This window comes from Phascolarctos cinereus, unplaced genomic scaffold, assembly GCF_003287225.1.
Source record: "Phascolarctos cinereus isolate Bilbo 61053 unplaced genomic scaffold, phaCin_HiC Scaffold_2;HRSCAF=192, whole genome shotgun sequence".
Lineage (NCBI taxonomy): Eukaryota > Metazoa > Chordata > Mammalia > Diprotodontia > Phascolarctidae > Phascolarctos > Phascolarctos cinereus.
In genome coordinates, this window is record NW_027555625.1 from 352,543,444 (window position 1) to 352,564,569 (window position 21,126).

The 21,126-nt window shown below is 42.4% G+C and overlaps 1 protein-coding gene across 1 annotated transcript in view; it reads right to left on the minus strand.

The window, feature by feature from the left end:
* The window catches only part of ADSS1 (adenylosuccinate synthase 1), an 89,957-nt gene extending 69,944 nt beyond the window's left edge, over positions 1–20,013 (minus strand). The window contains 1 exon segment of the mRNA XM_020979480.2: positions 19,684–20,013. Within this exon segment, the coding sequence (XP_020835139.1) occupies positions 19,684–19,875 (192 nt within the window). The 5' untranslated portion in view covers positions 19,876–20,013.
* Positions 20,014–21,126: the final 1,113 nt, after the last annotated feature.

Here is a 21,126-nt window from a genome sequence, read left to right on the forward strand (position 1 = left end):
TACAAAGGATGAAGAGGTAGAGAAATTTTATGAAGAACTGGCAAAGATTTTCCAGTCAGTATATACTGATACTTGATGACTTCTATGTGAAAGTAGGCACAGGAGAAGATGGTGAAATATTTTTCAGAAAAAAATGATTTCGCATTAAGAGTTAAAAGAGACAAAAGGCTTTATTTAGGCTATGTAAGAATCTCACATCTCTATGTCATGAATACTTTCTTTTATAAGAAAGTTGGAAAGTTCTGGACATGATGAGCACTAAACATCACACACACAAAAAGAACCTGACTGTATTTTAACAGATAGGAAATGATTGGTCACCAATGTGAGAATCATTTCTAAATCAGCTGTTTGTAAACAGGAAGGCTATTAGTAAGTTAGGGCAAAAGTAAAAATCAATACCATACTAAAAGAAAAAATATACGAGAACACATTATGGATAATTACCGTAGCTCTAATAGGATCTTTTGAAAAAAGCTATTTTAAAAAATGGGAAATAGATAAAGTACAAGACATTGATTCGGATTATCACTATTTTCTCCCAAAGTTTATCTGAAATGTAAATTGATTAAAAGCAAACTCCATAAGCAAGAGTCCAGAATAGCCCAGAAATTGCCTTGGTCAATGCTTGATCCTCTTGGACTACTCCTAGACTTCATCATGGTCTCCAGAAGTTCATTATCCTGCAAGATAATCAACTCTGAATCTCACACCTCCTCAGTATCTCTCCTACTCTTTGTCTCTTCCTCTAACTGGAGAGGGTAGAAGGTGCTCATAGGTGAGAGCTCCTCCCAGATTCTCTGTTTAAGGAAAGGACCCATCCTGTCATTTCCCACCCAGACTTCATCATGTCCCTGCATCTGGTTCTTCTTCCCCTTTCCACCCCCTCCTTCAGCTTCTTTTTGTTTACTGTCTTTCCCCAATAGAATGTGAGCTCCTCGAGGGCAGGGATTATTTTTTGCCTTTCTTTGTTTCCCGAGTAATTAGCACAGTGACTGGTACATTAATTGACTGGTACTTAATAAGGTTTATTGACTGACTGAGTGATTGACTCTTGCCAAGCAGAAAGACACAGCTGCTAAAGACACCAGTTTGATATATAAACATTTCTAAAGAAGAGAAGGATAGAAGATTACAAGCAGCCATGCTTCACAAAGCAGCAAAGTATGCTGGAGAGGAAAATGAATCTGGTAAACCTGACTAAGCCACATCATCTCGAAAGCATTTCTAGATGAACCTGTAAGGAAAATAAATAGACAAAAAATGAAACAGATCCGTGAAGATTTCTAAAATGATATATTTTCTTCTTCAATGTCAATAGAGCTTTACAATGAATATTTGAACTCAACATTTCAGTCCCTATTGTGCTACGTAGAGAAGTTGAAATGGAACTTTAAAGTTAGAAAGAGCAATTGGCCTGTAACAAGTAGAGTATACATAGAATCAATCTATTGTCAAGGTAGCACTCTTTTTCAAAGCACTGAATGTCTATTCTCAAGACATTTGAAAAAGGATAAGATACCAAATGACGGTAAGGTCCTCCAGATGTTAGTGTCTGTAGATGACATAGTATTGATTGCATCAACCCACAAGAATAATGTGGAGTCACCTCAGTGAGATTCATGACTCTTCTAAAGAGATTGGCTATATTAGCCATTCTGTATGACTAATGTTAAAATACATTTCTTTCTGAGTGCAGTGTTTCATTTGCTGTTGGTTAAAAGTCACTATATTAGATGTTAAAGTGCTTTGTAAATCTTAAAGCTCTAAATAAATATTAGCTATCATTGTTAATGACTATTATTATTTAAGAGAAGTTATAATTGGAGGCTGTATATTGCAAAGTGATTGTTGTGTCAAAACAAAATGTATAAATAAAAAAAGAGACTAGATAAATAATCTACATAGGAAAAACTGAAGAGATGAAGATATCTATTGTTCAGACTATGACATGCAGTTGGGATTAAGTGAATATATCAGTGCACATCTCCTGGGCAGTCACTATGGATAAACAATAAGTCTTCCATGAAATCTCTGCTGATTCCCCCGTCTGTTAGGACTCTGTCCTTCAAACATTCCTAGAACAAGCACATTGTCAGATCTATCTTTGATCGCCCTAACTCCCTAACCTTTCATCATGTAGGCATGTTTTATTTCCTCAGTAAAATATAAGTTCCTTGGGAACTTTTCATTTTTGTTTTATAGGTGCTTAATAAATATTTAATACACTAAATTGAACTGAAATGAAATGAACTAAATCCAAAATTGAACAAGAAGGAGAGTGTTTGAGATCCTGTTTGGGAAACTGCCTATCACTTCAGGAATCCTAAGCTGCTCTTTGATGCAAGAACCTACTTTTTAACCTTAAATTTCTCCTGGTGATGCTATATGGCTATGAATCCTAAAATACTACAGTCTCTGAAAAATCAAAACTTCAGATGACGCCAGTGGTGAAGGAGAACGCTGTGAACAGCAAGCATCAGTAGATGGCAGCATATGACTCACACTCAAGAAGTGGTCTAGAGGTCAGCAAATAAACACAAGATTCAGGTTAATCATATGGTAAAAATGAGGGATAGCCTAGGCTGTGCTGATTCCCACGTAATGTGAAAAAGACAGTCTTTAATGTATTGGATTGATCCTCTTTGGCACTGGTTTTCAAAGCGTAGTCTAGGGACCCTTGTGGGTCACTAGGACCTTCTCAAGGTGAAACTATTTTTATAATACTACTAAAATGTTTCAACTTCTAATGCAGCACATTTGGATAGATATTACCCACATAAACAAAAGCTCTTAACTTCTAAGGACTTTTAGAAATCTCTAATTACAACCCCCCCCCAGTTCGGCTTACAGAGCTCCTAAACTTTCAACCTGGGAAGCCCCAAGATAGAAATCACTTGATCCCCAAAAGGAAAGTGCAAATCAGAATTTCCTTATGAAGCTCATAAAGGATCAGCCTAATGCTTAGAGCATGGGTTCCTTTTTCCATGGAAGAGTTAGGTTTATCTTGTTTTCCTGATTTACTCTTGCTCCAAACTGAGCCTCACCTTTGACTATGGATTTTTTTTTTCCTGACTCAAATCTCCAGTATGTTAATATCCACTGATAAGGAGATAGAGGGGAGAAGGAGAGGAGGCATCTTCTCAGGAAAGAGGAGAACTTTAGGAGAACTTAGGACAACTGATTGACTGACAGCCCCATAAGGGAGACAGAAGGGATTAGTATGGGTTACCATGGCATTCCAGAGAGGGCTGTAGCTAAAGACAGCAGAAGAACTACAAGGCATTCCTGAGAGAAGCAGAGGAGAGGTGCTGCATACAGAGATTTGGACTTGGTTCCCTAAAGGAGAAGAAGACTGGGCAAAACTGAGGTCCCTCCGATGGACTCATGGGAAACCACGTGGCCCCGGGAGAACGGGGAGCCATGTAACCCTAGAGGCGGCAGTGGCTAAAGACGGCAGTAGAACTACACGGCGTTCCTGTGCCAGGCCAAGCTGGGAGCTGCAGGAACATGAGCTGACAGGAGAGAGGTGACAGTGACAGATTGATGGAAGAATTCTGAGACCAAGAAGCCGCTGAAGCCAAGAAGCAGCAAGGGGCACTTATGATATGGAAGGGCCAACCTCAACTTTGCTTCTCACTAGTACTTATGAGTTATGTGAATGGTGCATGCCCAGGGGATATTCTGCTTTGGGGAGTTGACCCAACCAGGGTGATACTCTAAGGCTGAAATACTGGGGCTCCATCAAAAGGGTTGTTTGATACTGTGGCAAACCTTAAGTACTTTACACCCTACTGGAGTGGGTGTGGGTGGGTGTGGGAAGGACTGGGGCTCAACCAAGGTAGTACTAGAAGTCTAAAGGTGACTATATAGGAGGCGGTGCTCATTAGAGAGAGGGGTCAACTTTTTATGGACCCCAGTTCTTTTCCTGTATGAGAGAGAGGGGAGAACTTTCAACCCTGGGGTAGTCTCAGAGACGGGAGCTCACCATAGGGGAAAGGAAAATTTTTTACTTATTTCTAGGCTTGGGGTGTGTGTGCGTGAATATTTTCTGTTTTATTCTTTATATTGGGCCAAATAAAGCCTGCCCTATGTTCCATGTGTTGTTAACCTGAATGCTTTCATAGAGGCTGAGCCCTTTACCTTTTTTGTACAGACCTACCTATATGTGGAATGAATCCTGATGCTCCCTAAAGAAACCTTGAGTGGGCGCTGCAACCAAAGAGGATGATTCATGAGAAGACTCCCTCCCCCCCCCAGCTTGAACCCACTTTGTATAAGCCAGCAGCTGTGGTTCCGGGCCACAGATTATATTGTTATTGGCATAAGTGCCTTGCCCTGTTCCTGGCCCTCGCACGTCAGCTAGCTCCAGCCTGGGGATGGGTGCCCCTAAACTATATAGTCTGTTTTCTGGGCTGGACAGGCTGACCAAGAGACAGGTTTGTTCTGAGAGAGGATCAAGAAAATCAGGCCGAGATTTGCACCTGAGTAGGGTAGCTGTGGCAGTAGCTGTGGTAACTTGACCCCCCTGACCTTCTCCTTCTGTATTTATAACCCTGGGTGACCTCACACTCTGTCCACCAAGAGAGGACTGGCTCTCAAAACAGCTGTGTCAGAGTATCTCCCCTCAATCACCCAGACAGGTCAAGCCCCAACCAGCCTTATCTGAGGGAAAAGCCAGGTGGGTTGTGAACCGAGTCCTGTAGGGGATGGCTCAGCAACTTCAGAAGAACAGAGATGAGGCACCCTACTGGGGTTTGGAGGCAACGTACACACGGCCTCTTCCAGGAAGCTCTCTCAGATTCAGGGGAAAAGTCAGGATTATCCTCATACCCTGCCCCAAGAAAGTGACCTCTATTTAGTCAGGCCAAGAAAACCTGACTCAGCCCCCTTCCAGGGGAGTAAAGAATGCTTGGGGGGGAGGGTGGGGTGCAGTGGGAAGTCATTATTATGTTGAAGTACTTGACTGGTTATCCCATGGAAGATCTTGTTGAATTGATGCATCATTCTTGTTCTGCTTGATCTTAGAGGGCACTTTTAAGAGCAATAGAAGTTGCCAGGGCAGATTTTGGCTCAATTCAAAGAAACATTAATAAATAATAATAATATTAACTAATAAATGTATATCATACTCTATAATAATATATAATAATTAATATTAACTAATAATAATAATGAGAACCACACCAAAATTGAATGGTCCATTTTGCAAAGCTATTAGTTGTCACTGAAGAAGAATTTCTTCATTCTTCTCTTTGCATGTAGGCTGGGTAACTAAAGTCAGATAATCTAAGACTGGAAAGGGATCTTAAAAGCCACAGGCTTGTATAACTCCCATGCATTCAGCCTGACTATGACCACGAATTCCTTCTGTAACACTGTTTACCAGTGGTCAGTATGTGTATTTTTATTTTTTTCTACTGTTCTGTGTTCCCAAGGGAAAGGAAAGGCTGGGATAAAACAAAGTGACATATAATGCCCAAGTCACTTCAATATTGGTTTGGATAGTTAGACACACACCTTTCTGTGCCAGCTACACACCTCTTGGCACCACCCTGCTCAGGTGCTGGCAAGGACTTGAAGAAGGCTGGGGTCACACAGAGAATTGAGAACTGACTTTAAACTGAAGGTGTGTGGGGAGATGGAGGGAAAAGAGACAGAAAGAGAATAGAAATCAGAGAGGGAGAAAATAAAGAGAAAAAGGGAGAGTGGAGAGAAAATAGAGGGAATGAACAGAAAAGGGCAAGAACAGAGAAAGGAAGAAAATAAAGAGGAAAGAATAGAGGGGAGGAGAAAAGGAATGGATAGAGAGAGGATACAAAAAGAGAAGATGGAGAAAAGGAGAAAGGGAAAAGGGAAAGAAAAAATGGAAAAGAAAAGGGAGAGAGAGAATATGAAGAAAAGCAGGAGAAGGAAGGGGCTAGAGATGATTATGGTAATTCTATAATTAGGCGGAAGCATGGTAGTAGATGTAGAGAAGGATAGAAAATCGAATAGGATGCCCATTGACTCTTGAGTCAGGAGACCTGGTTTCAAGCCCTCTGGTGCTTACTGCCTATGTGACTGTAGGCAACTCATTTAAACTCTCTGGGCCTCAGTTTCTTTTTTACCAAATGGGGAGATTGGACTAGAAGTGGTCCTGTTCATCTCTAGATTTATTGTCTTATAATAATATTTCCCCCTTCCATAGTGCTTTAAGGTTTATAAAATGCTTTCTTCACAATAATGATATTGGTATTATTATTATATTTATTATAATAATTATATTACCATGATATATTATCATTATCATTTATTGTTATCATTAGGATTTTATTATTCCTATTTTATAGATGAAGAAACAGACTCAGAACAGTACAATGACTTGCCCATAGTCACACAGAAAGTGCCTGGACTGAGCCAGGCTTCCTGAATTCCAGGACAGCACTCCTGTTCTACCACCTGGCACAATATGATGGAGAAAACCCTGCCTAGAAAGTGGGAGATTGGTTCTAGTTTGAGCCATGCCACTTAATAGCTACATAACCTTGGGGAAGATGAGCTCTCAGATCCGGAAAGTCTGTTTTATGTTAAAAGATCTGGCACAGCTTTCACATTGAATGTTCTAAGGTTCTTCCTTCAGTAATGCTGTGTCTTTGTAGAACTTAAAAACCTAGAAAGAATCTCAGTGGCCAACTAGATGAACCATGGATCCCCTCTACAACAGCTCCCATGAGTGGAGCTTGGCCTGTGTTAGAGACCTTCATTGTCAAGAAACTCATCACTTACTGAAACAGCCCATTCTATTTTTTTAATATTCATTTTACCACATTTTATCCATTGCTCCTAATTCTGTCTCCTAAAACCAAGCAAAACAAATATAATGCTTCTTTCATATGACAGCCTTATAAATACTTGGAGAGACATAGACCATTTTCCTGCAAAATTTTCTTCTGTGTATTAAATACTCCTAGTTCCTTCAATCTTCCTTAAGTGACATAACATTTGGTTCCTTCTTCTAGATCAAGAACTTTATGTCATTTCCAAATTGTGGCACATCAAAAGGAACACCGACCATGGCAAAATACCTCTATTAATTCAGCCTAAGATTACATTAGCCTTTCTGACTGTCATCATGCTGTTGACTCACACAACAGAGTTTGTAGTCCATCCACTAAAACCCCCACTCCCTAGAATATCAGACCTTTTTCTTCTGGACTATTGTTTAGCTGAACTTCCCCAATCTAGTTCTTGTGTAATTAATTTTTTGAACCCAAGTGTAGGACTTTACATTTATCCCTATAAAATTTCATCTTCTGAAATTCAGCCCATCATTCTAATCCCAGTTTAAAACCCACCTTCTTTAGGAAGCCTTTTCTCAGTCTCTTAATTCTAGTGCCTTCCTTCTGTTATTTATTATTTATTATTATCTGATTTTTCCTTTTTATTCTATATATGGCTTATTTGTATTTAGCTTTTGCTTGTTGTCTTCCTCCATTAGACTGTGGGGAGAGCAGGGACTGTCTTTTGCTTTTCTTTTTATCCCAAGTACTTAGCTCAGTGCCTGGCATATAGTAAATGCTTAATAAATGTGTACTGACTGACTGACAAGCCTGATGTTATATATCCTTCTCAGCTTTGTTTCACTTAATGTGATCAACATGTCTTCATCCAAGTCTTTGACTAAAATATTGAACAGTACACATAAGGCCAGTATTCATGTGGTAATCTATTAAAGACATTCTTAACTAATTGGAATTAACTGGAATTAATTCAAAGCATTCGTGAATTTATTAATCACTGCTTTCGGGGTCCAGACAACTGGCTTCAAATCCATTTATATCATATAGCCTACATCTCTTCATTTTGTTCACGAGGATGTTTTAAGAGACTGCCAGATTCCTCGCCAATATACAAGTATGCTGTGGCAGTCATTTGATTTTAATAGTTTACTGACCCTATCCAAAAAAATGACATTAGTCTATCAGGATTTTTTTCTGTGCTGGTTCAGAGTAATCACCACTTTCCATTTTAAGTGTTCACAAACCATACCTTGAGTAATTTGTTCAGAATTTTGCCAGGAGTTAAATTAAGCTGACTACCCTAGGCCATAAATCTGAAGAATGTATCTTTTTTTTTTTAAATGCAGAACATGGCATTTGCCTATTTTCATTCTTGTAGCAGCTCTCCCATTTACTACAGATTTTCACAGATCACCAACACTACTGGCTCAGCATTCACAGCTGTCCCTTTCAGTAACTTGAGATATAGTTTGCATAGGCCTTCGTGACCTGAAGTTAATTAAGGACTGCTAGGGCAGCTCTGAACCATCTCCCTCATTTATCTTCGGTTTCATTTCCTTGGTAAATCATTTTCCTCCCTATGCTTCTAAGTCTGAAGATCATTCTGTTTAGCAGAGAAATGTTTTAAAGCCTCCTAAAAATTGAAGGCAAAAGGAGAAAGCAGAGGATGAGATGGATAGAGTGTCACAGAAGCAACAAATGTGAGCTTGGGCAGACTTTGGGAGACAGTGGAGGATAGAAGGGCCTGATGTGCTGTGGATCGTGAGGTCATGGAGAAACGGACATGACTGAGTAACTGAAGAACAATAGCAAAAATCACATGTGGAACTTCTCTTTTTCAGGCTAAGCATACTCAGTGTTTTCAACTACTTGACAGGGCTTTCACCTTTCGGTCACCATTCTCTGAACAGGTGCAGTTGATCATCCTGAGTGTTTGAAAATCTAAATTCAATATTAAAAGTACAACTTTGACATTCTATGTACTAAGGTTCTTTCTTTAATGATTCTATATCATCCTGGACCTAGGTACAATTTTGAGGAGGTCTTCCACTAAATTGTTCTGGCTTCTAATCCCAATCCAAGAAATTTTAGGAATGCCTGTATTTGACTCATTTTTGTCTCTCCTACAGGGCCCTCAGGTTCCTATGCAAGCACTCAGGCTAACAAATACATCTATATGATGGGTTTAGTTTATCCTAACAAAGAAATCTAGAATGGGTTTATAGCCCTTTGACCATCAGGAAAATTCTCCTCCACCTTCCACAGGATTCTAAACAGTCTTTCCAACATACAGTGTTAGATTTTGTTGCTCATGGTTGCTAGAGTCTATCTCCCTCCTGGGAGCCACCAAGGCCATGTAACTCAGAGTACCCAGAAAAAGGATAGCTCCATGTACCCTGAGTGCATCTGTTTCCCTGTTGTGCTGATCCCTCTAGTACTAACGAGAGCAAAGTCCTCAGGTTTGTTCCTCCCATGATGCCTCCTTAGTTATCATTCTTCAATGCATGGGGTTCTCTAATAGACCTTTAAGGGAAGACAAGGTCCTTGGTTTGACTTTCTCCCACAGTTGCTCCCATTGCTCTGTCTCCATTGGCCATTGGTTCTTCAGCGTACATGGCTTTCTTTCCAGATCCTTTGTGTAATTAGATTTGTATATCTCTTTCTAGTCTTATCTCTTTCTAGACTCTTTCCAGTCTGTGTATTCTCTTTTCTATCTGAAAGCAACCCCAGGAGTTCCCTGCAAATAAAGGGGGAGAAGTTTGGCTGAACTAGTGGAGAGGGGCTTATCCTCATGCCCTATACCCAATGCTCTTCCTAAAGCATAATGCTCAAAATGAAATCTAATCCTCCCGCTAACCTGACCTCATTTTATAGAGGATGATGATGAAGATGACACTTTACATTTCTATGTTGCCTTGAGGTTGTCAAACACTCCTCACAAAACCCCTTTGAAATTGATAGTACAACTTTTAATCAAAATAATTGTATACATGAAAACAGAGGCCCAGAGAGAAATCAACGAAATCTCAGGGTTGGAAGGGCCTTTAATTTAGTACTGCCCAACTCTCACGTGAACAAAGCTCAGCTATGTTACCCTGAAATTGGCAATCCAGCTAGTAGCAGTCAATCCTTCTTTGATTCATTTCTTTTCCTGAATACACCTACCTCATCTATTTTAGATGTCTTTACTGTGTCTCCCCATCTACCTTACCTCCTAACAGGAATCTTATAGACATGTGCTATGCTTTTATATTCAGTGTCCAATATTTGCCCTTGCTTGTATCTCTCAGACATGGGTATTTTTCTTTAAAGAAACCCATTTATCCAAATTGGTAGTAAGATAAAATAAAAATAAGAGAAAGCATACATAGGAGAATATTTACCAGACAGTACAGAGTGAAGGAACTCTCCCACTGGGAGTGAGGTAACTCAATTCAAGCAAGAGAGTCCTGTCTCTTACCCAGGGAAAAATTGAAGTTGATTGGTGAGTTCTCTATGCATCCATATCAATCTCTTTAGACAATTAGTCCTTTTTCTTCACTGTAACTTTTTCTCTTTGTGTATTCAGGTAGTTATGTGATACAGTGGAAAGAGTTCTAGACTTAAAACTAGGAAGACCTGGGTTCAAATCCAGCCTTTGATACTGTTAGCTGTGTGACCCTGGGTAAGTCACTTAACCTCATGGAGCCTCAGTTTTCTTGCCTATAAAATGGGGGTAATAATAGCCTACCTCATAGGGTTGCTCTAAGGATCAGATGAGATAACATATAAAGGACCTTGCAAATCTTAAAGTCCTATGTAGTTCTAGCTATTATTATACCTCCTGTACTGACTTCTCCTGTAGAATTTTTGTCCATAGAATCTTACCCTTTTTCTGTAGCCTTTGAAATTGACTCTTTAAAAATTTAGGGAACATCTCTAGCTTTCCTCTTCTTGATCACAAATTCTAAGGTAGAATTGTCACTCCCTACCAAAGTTCCCATCATTGCAACCGCAGGAAGTAGTTTTTCCTAGTGATGTGAATCTAGTCCTTTAAAGCAGAGAGATAGTTGAGTGTAATGGATGGAGAGCCATCTTCAGAGCTAGGAGCATCTTAGTTCAGTTCCTGCCTTTGACATCCAATGGCTTTATGAGCCTTGGCAAGTCATTTAACCTTCAGAAATGCATCAATAGAGGGAGTTCCTTCATTCTCATGTTCCCTTTAATAATAAAATCACAGGTCTGGTCATGCCTTCATGCCAGGTATCTGAGCCCTTCTAAAAACCCTCATCTATTTCCTCCTTCTAAGTCCAAGTGGTCTGTAGTATATTCCCACAAAAATATTGTTTCTATTTTTGTCTTCATTGACCTTCATCCAAGTGGTTTTTCTATGCTTCCCTCCTCTGATTCTTGGTTTTCTTCCATTTGTCTTGTCTGTCTGTCTGTCTGTCTATCTATCTATCTATCTATCTATCTATCTATCTATCTATCTATCTCAGTATTTAATTATAGTATATGTATATCTATAAATGTGTATATATGTTTGTGTATAGATGTATATGTATATGTGTATATATGTATATACACACATGCACACACATATATACATAATACTCTGCCTTCTCTTTTGCCTATCTTATTTCTTCTGAATAAGGCATACCTTTCCAGGGCCATATTTTAGTCATGGGACTCATTCCACTCAGTTTCAGTGAGACAAAAGAAGGGAAAGAGACTTGCCCAAGGTTTCGTGGAAATTCACTAGCAAAGTTGGGACTGGGATCACATTCTCCTGATTCTCAGACCAGGGCTTTTCCCATGTACACTCTCTAGTGGACCAGCCCCTCAACTTGGAGTCACTGTTCCATTAGCTACCTGGGAAAGGACAGGGCTGCCAGATAGGATTCTACCCACTTGGCCCTGTTCTTGCTAATTTCTGCAAGGCCCAGGGACTGGATTCCCAAACTTACTGCTCAGTCTTCTTCAGTCCACTGGTCCGCTCCTCTCACTAAAAACTAGATAGCTTTCACAACTGCCTTCTGATGGTTTCCAGACAGGCCTCTATCCATTCTCTTCTATAACACCTCTCTTCCTATTGTACAAAAGTCCAATTCACACCCAAGACCTGACCCAATATATTAAGGATTTAGATGTTACTTATGCACATACCAAGTAAACATGCATATTGAAAGTTAGTTTTCTTCTAGGTATGGACACTGAATTAAGAGTATAGTTTGTAAAGTAGTTTTATCTTTTCCAATCTAGAGGTAGAAGGAATACACAACATAGTGCTTTAAATATAGCTGGCACTTAATGAACATGGAATTGTTTTATCTTGGGCAAATTATTTCCCCTCTCTGAGTCTCAGCTTCCTCCTTTCTAAAATGAGGATAATGATAATTATATTCCCTACTTTATAAGGTTATGGTGGGAAAAGCACTTTGTAAATAATTTTGTGGCTTGGGTTTTTTGGTGGTTTGGGGATTTCATCAATGTGAGGATCTCCCCATTCCATATAGATCAACAAGTGGGCTGTAAATCATAGCTTCAGAGAGTTGCCTGGGGTCCTTTGAAGTTAAATGACTATTTCTTGGTCATGTAACTAGGACTTGAACTCAGGTCTCCCTGATGCCGCAGCCAGGGCTAAAGATCCCCTACCCCAGCAGTTCTCCAACTTTTTGGTCTCAGGACCCTTTTAGTCTCTTACAGAATATTGAGGACCCCTCCCCCTACAATGAACTTTTATTTATGTGGGTAATAGCTACCAAAATTTACTGCATCAGAAATTAAAACATCTTGGAATTATTATGAACGACAAGTCTTTGTTGACTTCGAGGACCCCCTTGAAAGAGTCTCAGGACCACACTTTTCAAAACTGCTACAGTACATTATGCTGCCTGTTAAAATGTCATTTTTGTTGCTGTTCCTGTTATTGTGATTGTTATTATTACTATTTGTCCTGGTTCTGAGAGTCACTTCTCATTTTCTGCCTTGTGGATTATCTAAGGCTAATTTTTAAAGCCCATGCTATTTTTAAAGTATCTTTAATGACTCTGAAGTCCTGGGCAGGAAACAGAAGGATGTGGGACTTCAATGTTATTATTATCTCTTCTCCCAGCTCTAGGTAGGGACTCTGGAGGAGAGAGGAGGATGTGAGGACAGAACAAGTCAATAAGCATTTATTAAGCACTTACTGTGTGCCATGCACTTTGCTATATGCTGAGGATACAAAGAAAGGCAGTCCATGCTGTCAGGATACCCACATCCTAATCAGGGGAGACAATATGCAAACAACTATATACTTATAAGACATATTTGTATAAATGGGAGGTCATCTCAGAGGGAAGGAACTGGGAGGAGGGGCTGAGGAGGAGGAAGGAGCAAAAAGCCACAACTGGGAAAGGCTTCTTGCGGAAGTGGGGATTTTTAATGGAGTCTTGACAGAAACCAGGGAAGCCAGGAGGCAGAGATAAAGAGAAAACATTCCAGGCATGGGGGCAGAAGTGAAAAGCCATAGGTGGAGCTAGCAAAAGGTAGCCAGCGAGGTGGCATAGTAGATAGACAACTGGGCCTGGAATCGGGAAGATCTGAATTCAAATTCAGCCTCAGATACGTACTAGCTGTGTGACCTTGGGTAAGTCACTTAACCTCTGTCTGCCTCAGTTTCTTCAACTGTAAAATAGGGATGATAACAGCTTATTCCCTTCCCTGTCCCCCATGAAGTCTAGAGATGCTTTGATAAGTGTGAGGAACAGCAAAGAGGCCAGAGTCCCTGGATCATAGAGTGATCTTACAGAGGAATGAAGTGTAAACAATTTGGAAAGGTAGGATGGTACCAGACTGTGAAGGTTTTAAAAGTTCAAAAGATTTTGTTTGGTCCTGGTAGCTATAGGAGCACTGGAGTTCATTGAGTAAGGGAGTGACATGGTTGGAGCTGTTCTTTAGGAAGACCATTTTGGTAGCTGGGTAAAGGATGCACTGGATAGGGGAGCAACTTGAGTCAGGGAAACCAACCAGCAGGCTATTGCAGATAGCCTGGAAGAGAACTGAGAAAAAAACCGTTAGACTTGACTGTGGAGAGATGACTGGTAGCTTTGGAGAGAGCAGTTTTAGTTGAATGATGAAGTTGGAAGTCAGGCTGAAAAGAGTATAGAAAGCAGTGAGAGGAGAGAAAGTGGAGGCACTTATAGGAGTTTAGCCATGGAAGGAAGGAACAATATAGGATGACAGCTAGTAAGAAGGTGAGGGTCTTTTTTAAGGATGGGAGACATGTTCGTAGGCAGCAAAAAATAGCTAGTAGACAATAAGAGAGGGATAATTATTAAAAGTGGGGATGATGGAGAGGCAATCTGCTGGAGAAGATGGGAAGGATTGTGTGGGATTAATGGTTCCTGGAGATGGTTCTGGGCAAAGGGAAAGGGGTCAAGTCTTCATGTGAAAAGGGGTGAAGGAGGAGGTAATAGGGGAAGACGTGTGAGTGATATGAGATAATGAGGAGAGGGAAAGAGAAAACTCTTGGTGAGTGGCTCTAATTTTTTTCAGTGAAATATGAGGAAGGGTTCTCAGTGGAGAGGGTGAAGGCAGGAGCTACCATAGGAGGTATGAGAAAGAAGGGATGAAAAGATTTGGAGTGGCTGTTCTGGTGAGTGGATTAGGGACGTGTAAAAGGATCACTTTGTGCCAGAGAGGGAGAGTTGAGATTATGTAACAAATTTTCAGGGGATACACTCAGCATGGTTTTGTGGCTTTTCTCCAGCTCTGTTCAGCAGCATGGGAATAGGGGCAAAGACAGTGAATGGTAGGAGTAATACAACACTGAGGCCTGGCAGGTGGAGATTGGTGATAGGATAAGGGGGAAAGACACTCGAGTGTACAGTGCCTTGGTGGAGTCAAGATAGGAAATGGATGAAAAGGTAACCAGCACGGGGGGGATGGCTTGGGAAGGAACTGAGGGGTGGGGAGATTGAAGGTAGAATTGAGCAAAGTGAAAGATAGAATGATAAGATGTTATGATCAGATAATGGAATTTCATGGTTAATTAAGTAGAACACTTGTGGGTGATGGCAAGATCAAGAGTATGACCATCTTTGTGTATGGTGAGATAAGGTGAAGATCATGGGAAATAAGTAAATTGAAGAACCAGGAAACTAGGGTATTAGATGGAGTATGAATGTATATATTGAAGTCCCCTAGCATGAGGGCAGAGGTGGAGAGAAAGACTGTGATCTAAACGTTGAATGCATTGAGGAAGGAAGGAGAGTGTCCTGCAGATGCTTGATTGGGTGATGAATATGGATTGAATGAACCTCAAAAGGAGGAGAGCTCATTGAATTACTGTGGTAGGACAGTCTGGAAATGGCAGTGGGGATCAAGGAGTATTATGACTCTTGTACCATGACAATACCTTCACATAGCATGAGTGAAAGTTCAACTGGTACTGTAAAGGGTGGCCAGAGAGGCTGTGTCCTAAGGACGGAGCCAGGTCTCAGTGAGAGCAAGAAGATGGGAGGAGTGAGAAAGGCAAAGGCTTAAGATGAAAGCAAATTTGTTACCTATGGAACAGGCATTCCAGAGAGCACAGTGGAAGGCTCTGGAATGGGACATTTCAGGGGGTGTGGGAGGGCATTGAGGGGTATGGGAAGAAAGGAACTCAATGGGGGTTTGGGAAGGGGATTTGTAAAGAGTTCAGAATGGGGAGGGGAAGTATGATAAGGTGGGTGTATGCTACCCTTTGAGGAATGAGTCCCACTAGCTACAAAGATGGTATTAGAGAATGGAGTTTTGTTTTCAGGGCTCAGTGGGCTCCTGCCAAAGGATGTATCGAATAAGTACTGGGAAGAACGTTTAACAGGATATTCCTGAACCTGATCAAGAGATTTCTAAATGGGGGAAGAAGGGGAGATGTGAGATAATTGTGATATAGCCCAAATAACACTGGAATCAAGAAACACTGGGTTCAAATCCTGGTTGCTATCTATTAGCTGTGTAAATCTGGGCTAATCCCTTTCTTTCTCTGGGCCTCAGTTTCTTCATGTGTAAAGTGAAGATAGTAGTAGGTATGTGAGCTATCTTACAGGAGCATTTCAGGGAAAGTACTCTAAATCTCAAAGCGCTATAGAAATGTGAGTTGTTATTGCTACAGTGAGCAGAGTACGGTAACAAACTGATTTTGAGATCTTAATACGAGAAAGCATACCAGACTAGGAGTCAGGAAGACCTGAGTCTAGATCCTGTAGTAGTCCAGAAACTTGCTGACTTGGATGTGACACCAGGAAAATCACTTTCTCTCTCTTAGACTCAGTTTCTTCATCTGTAAAATGGAGATAATAAAAGTGCCTACCTGCAGGATTGTTGTGAGGATCAAATGAGATAATATATGTATAGTACTTTGAACACCTTAAAGTGCTATATATATTATACTATTACTATTATTCAATATTCTAAGGCCCCTTCCATTTCTAACATTCTATGATTTTAAAATTCTGTGAATCACAGGTTTGGTGGAATGGAATATAAGATTAAAATCCAGAAACAAAAAGTTGTGTTGCCAGAAGAAGCAAGGTTTACGTGTGTGTGGAGGAGAAGTAGGCATATAGAGCTACTAGACCATAGCTCTACCAGGGAAGGTAAGATGTCGTATTTCATTTTGTGTCCTCTACGGTGATGGCTACCAAGCCCTGTTCATGCCATTCCTCTACCCAAAAACTTTCAGTGGTTTCCCACTGTTGTTCAGTTATTTCAGTCATTTCTGACTCTTTGTGACTCCATTTGGGGTTTTCTTGGCAAAGATACTAGAGTGGTTTGCCATTTCCTTCTCCGGCTCATTTTACAGATGAGGAAACTGAGGCAAACAGGGTTAAGTGACTTGCCCAGGGTCACACATCTAGGAAATGTTTGACTTCAGGGCCTGTGCTCTATCTACTGTGCTGCCTAGCTGCTAGCTCCCCATTGCCTATCAGATAAAGTATAAACTGGCATTCAGTGCCCTCCAGTCTGTCTCGGACCCTATCTAGCCAACCTTACCTCACACTACTCCCCTTCATACTACATTCCAGTCAAACTAGACTACTCTCTCCCATCTCTCTGTCTTGATTTAAACCCTACCTCATGCATACCCTCTCCACCTCCATTATGCCATTAGACTGTGAGCTCCTCAAGAGCAGGGATTGTCTTTTGCCTTTTTTTTTTGTATCCCCAGCACTTAACACAGTGCCTGGCATTAGTAGGCATTTAATAAATGCTTATTGACTGCCTACGTCACTGTCTTGTATCACTCCTTCCTAATTGGTTCCCTGCCTCAAATCTCTCTCTCTCTCCAACCTCTTTACAATGGCCAAGGGGATATTCTTAAAGCTCAGTCTCAACAAGTCACTCCTCTGCCCCAACATGTCCAGTCCCCCCATTGCCTCCAGGATCATATACAAAGTTCTTTGGCATTTAAATTCCTTCACAATCTGGCTTCAATACAGCTTTCTAGACTTTCTATAAGAGCACATGACTTCCCTTCATGGGTTCTACTTTCCAAAAAAACTGGCCCTGCTCCAAACAGGACATTCCATCTCCAGTCTCTGTGTCTCTGTACCTTTTGCACAGGCTCTCCCCCAAACCTGGAATGCACTCCTTTCTTATCTCCACCTCCTAGAAACTCTAACATCCTTCTCAACTCATTTCAACTCTTATATTAGCCTTTTTCTGATTCCCCCAGCTATTGGTGCCTCCACCTACCAAATGACTTTGTGTTTGCTTTCTATCTATTTTACTTATTTATTTTTTTTATTTTTAGGCAATTGGAGTTAAGGGACTTGCCCAGGGTGACACAGCTAGTAAGTGTCAAGTGTTTGGTCTGAGGCCCAATTTGAACTCAGGTCCTCTTGACTTCAGGTCCAGTGCTTTATACACTGCGCCACCTAGCTGCCCCTGCTTTCTATCTATTTTATACAGACCCAGGAAGCCATGGGTTCAAGGACCATTTCTGACCCATGTTAGTTGTATGACCCTGAGTGGGTCACATATCCTCTTAGCTTGCTAGGCAACTCCCAGACTATAAACTACATCCATTTATTGGTAAAGCATCTACATCAGGGAGATTTCTGGGAAATCAGGGTCCAGTCCCTATCCCTATACATGTTATATTTTACTTTTATTTCTACATGTCATTTCCTTTCATATAATGTAAGGTCCCTGAGGCTGGGATGGTTTCATTTTTGTCATTTTTACCCCTATTGTCTACTATAGTAGCTAGAACATAGGAGGGGTTTAATAAATGCACATTGGTTGATTGGTTTGTTGAAATCTCTTGTGAGTTCTGGAAGTCAGGGACTGTTTTTTGCCTCTTTGTATCTCCAGTTGTTAGCACCAGTGCCTAGCACGAGTAGGTACTTAATAAATATTTATTGACTGACAGTTCCAGGCTCACTCAACTGAAATGCAACCAAGCTCCACGAAGTTAACTCTGATTTATCCAAGTGAGAGAAAGTCATAATTCTGCCTTCATCACTCCTTTGCACTTATCTTATGGAGTCATTCATTTAAAGCTGGAAGACACCTTACAGTTCTTTTGAGCTCAAACCCCTCATTTTACACATGAGGAAAGTAAGGAACAGAGAGATTAAATAACTTACTTTAGGGTCACCCACCATACTAAGACACTAACATATACTAGGCAGGATTTGAATTCAAGTCTTCTTGATCCAATGCTTCATTCACTATACAGCCTGTTTATTTCACTCCCTTTGCATGGCAGTTATTTGTGTGGTGATAAGCAATTTGAGAGGAGAGTTTTGCATATTCCCAAGCACTTAGGACAAGGATGTGTTTAATAAATGTTGCTTGAATTGCTGAAATATTCCATTTTATAGATAAGGAAATTGAGGCATCATGGCTTTAGAGCTGGATCTTAAGGGTCATTTAATAAAACCTCCTTGTTTCAGATGAAGGAACTGAGGGGAGAGAGATTAAGTAATTTGACCAAGTTTACACAGGTAAGGAACAGAGCCAAGATTCAACCTAGGTCCTCTGACTCTAAACCGAGTGGGTATAGAAGGAAGAGAAGGGAAGGCAGATACCTGACACTAGGCACTGTCCCAGCCCCCTCTCCTCCTCCACCTCCCCCCACCTCAGGATCTGGTGTCCACAGCTGAGTAGCTTCTGTGGCTTTTGTTTATTTATAGCTCAGCCTTGCACCCCACCCCCTCAGCCTTGTCCCTCTCCTTTACCCTCAAGGGAGGAGGGGGCTATTTGGGACCAGGGCCGCTGTTGGGGGGGGCACTCTTGCAGGGCAACCTCCATCTCCAATCCACCCCCACTCCCAGAGGATTGCCCTGAGAAAAGGGGTGGGGGGCATTCCTCACTCAATGCTCTTTTCTTTTCAGCTCTAAAATTGTATGAGGGGGTGTCCAGAAGGAAGGGTGTATGGGAATGGAGTAGGGGTGTTAGCAGAATGAGGGAGAAGATAAGAGGAATCCTGGTGAAGAGAAGTGTGTGTGTGGGGATCTGTGTAGGTGATGTTTCCTGGGATGGCAGCAGTTGATATTTGAGGAAGGGGAGTGAAGCGATTCTCAGGGGTCTCTGAAAGCCAGGAAAAGATTTGAAGGGGTCCTTGAGGAAGGATTATCCCGAGTCCCAAGTTCCACGGCACGGTTGAGGGCCTCCAGGGAGGGAGATGTGGGTCCTATAAGTAGGGGATCCCGAAGGTCCGAGGGAGGGTAGGGGGTGGAGATTCTGGAGGTCTCTGGGGGTGGGGGATGAAGCCCTGGGGAGGTTATGGGGTCCCAGGTGTTGGGGTGGGGTTGGAAAGGGGTACGGAAATGGTTGGAGCTGAGGAGCCGGACTCCAGCAATTAGAGGCCATCGAGAGGAGTGCTGCCCCCCCGTCCCCAGTTTTTGGGGGAGGTCGCGGCCCCTCGAGCCCTCTCGCGTGCACGCACCTGGCAGCGGCAGATGACGTCGGCGTCGGTGGCCAGCAGGTCCACCACCTTGCCTTTGCCCTCGTCCCCCCACTGTGCGCCCAGCACCACGGTCACCCTGGAGCCCACGGCCCCCGCCTCCTGCTGCAGCCTCCCGCGCTTCACGCCCCCAGGGCCCGCTGGCCGCTCGTTGGGGGCCCGGGGCCCGGACATCTTCCCGCTGGCTCCGCTGGGCTCCTCCTCCGAACTCTGCTCGGCCGCCACTGCCTGGGTGCTGTCCCCGCGCGAGGTCCCAGCGTCCCGACCATTAAATGGAGCCGGGGACTCCGGGAGGGGGTGGTGACGTCATGTCTGTAACCTCCCGGGCGGGGCGGGGGTGGGGGCAGCCCCTTGGCAGGGCCAGGGCGCCCTGACTGGCAAGGCAGCGGGGGGCATTGAGCGTGGACAGCGGGCATCGCGGATCTGTGTTAAACTCCTCTCCCGAGCAGCCAGATGAATTGGAAAGGGAAACTCGGCTCGAGTCCTGACTTTCCTGCCGTAACCTTGGGCAAGTATCTTGCCCCCTCCTGTCCTCATTTCGTCCTCAGTATGTAGAAGGGGTTGGAATGGATTATCTACGAGTGCGCTCTGAGCTTCTAGGGTTCCGCGAATCGTGGGCAGGGGGCTGATAAAGTAATTCGGCTCGGTTACTTACTACATGTATGACCTTGGGCAAGTCTCTTCTATGTTTTCTCTCTGTAAAATGAGGGGGTTGATCTCTAAGGCCACTTCCAATCTGGGGGCCCCCCTTCCAAGGAAGGGGGCACTTCCGGTGCAGACATTAGGATTGGGATGACAGAACAGAAGTGCTCTCCTTAGGCCCAGCTTAGAAGCCTGTGTGTCTGTAAAGGGCGACACTTAATCTCCCTTTGCCCTGGCTTCCTTTGCCTAATTTTGGCTTTCCCTCTGGTCTACTCCACCAATTTTTATTTGCACCCGAGGATGCCCCACCCTCCCTTCCTCCCCCAACCACTCTCAGCGTGGACCGACTGTTCTGTAGGCAGTGCTCTGTGCTGGGCCCTGGGGATGCAAAGATTCAGTTCAACAAACATATGTGTACAGAGTACAAGGCTCTGTGAGACCCTGGGGATACAAAGATAAAGCCAAAACAGCCCTTAGTTCTACCCTCAAGGAGTTTACAATCTACTGTGGGCAGGGTGGGGGGAGAAATACAAAATGCATACAACTAATGAAGTACAAATATATACAAAGTTTCCAAGTCATTAGAGGCAGTACTAATTACTGGGGGCTGGGGATCAAAGAAGGACAGCTCTTGTCCTCTAGAAGCTTGTAGTTTAAGAAGCATATGAAACACAAGGTAGAAAGTGATTGGGCAAGAGATAACTTTCCATGGTGGAGATGGCATCTGAGTAGAGGACCTTAAAACAAGCAAAGAGCTTCAGTAGAACAAAGGCAAGTGAGATG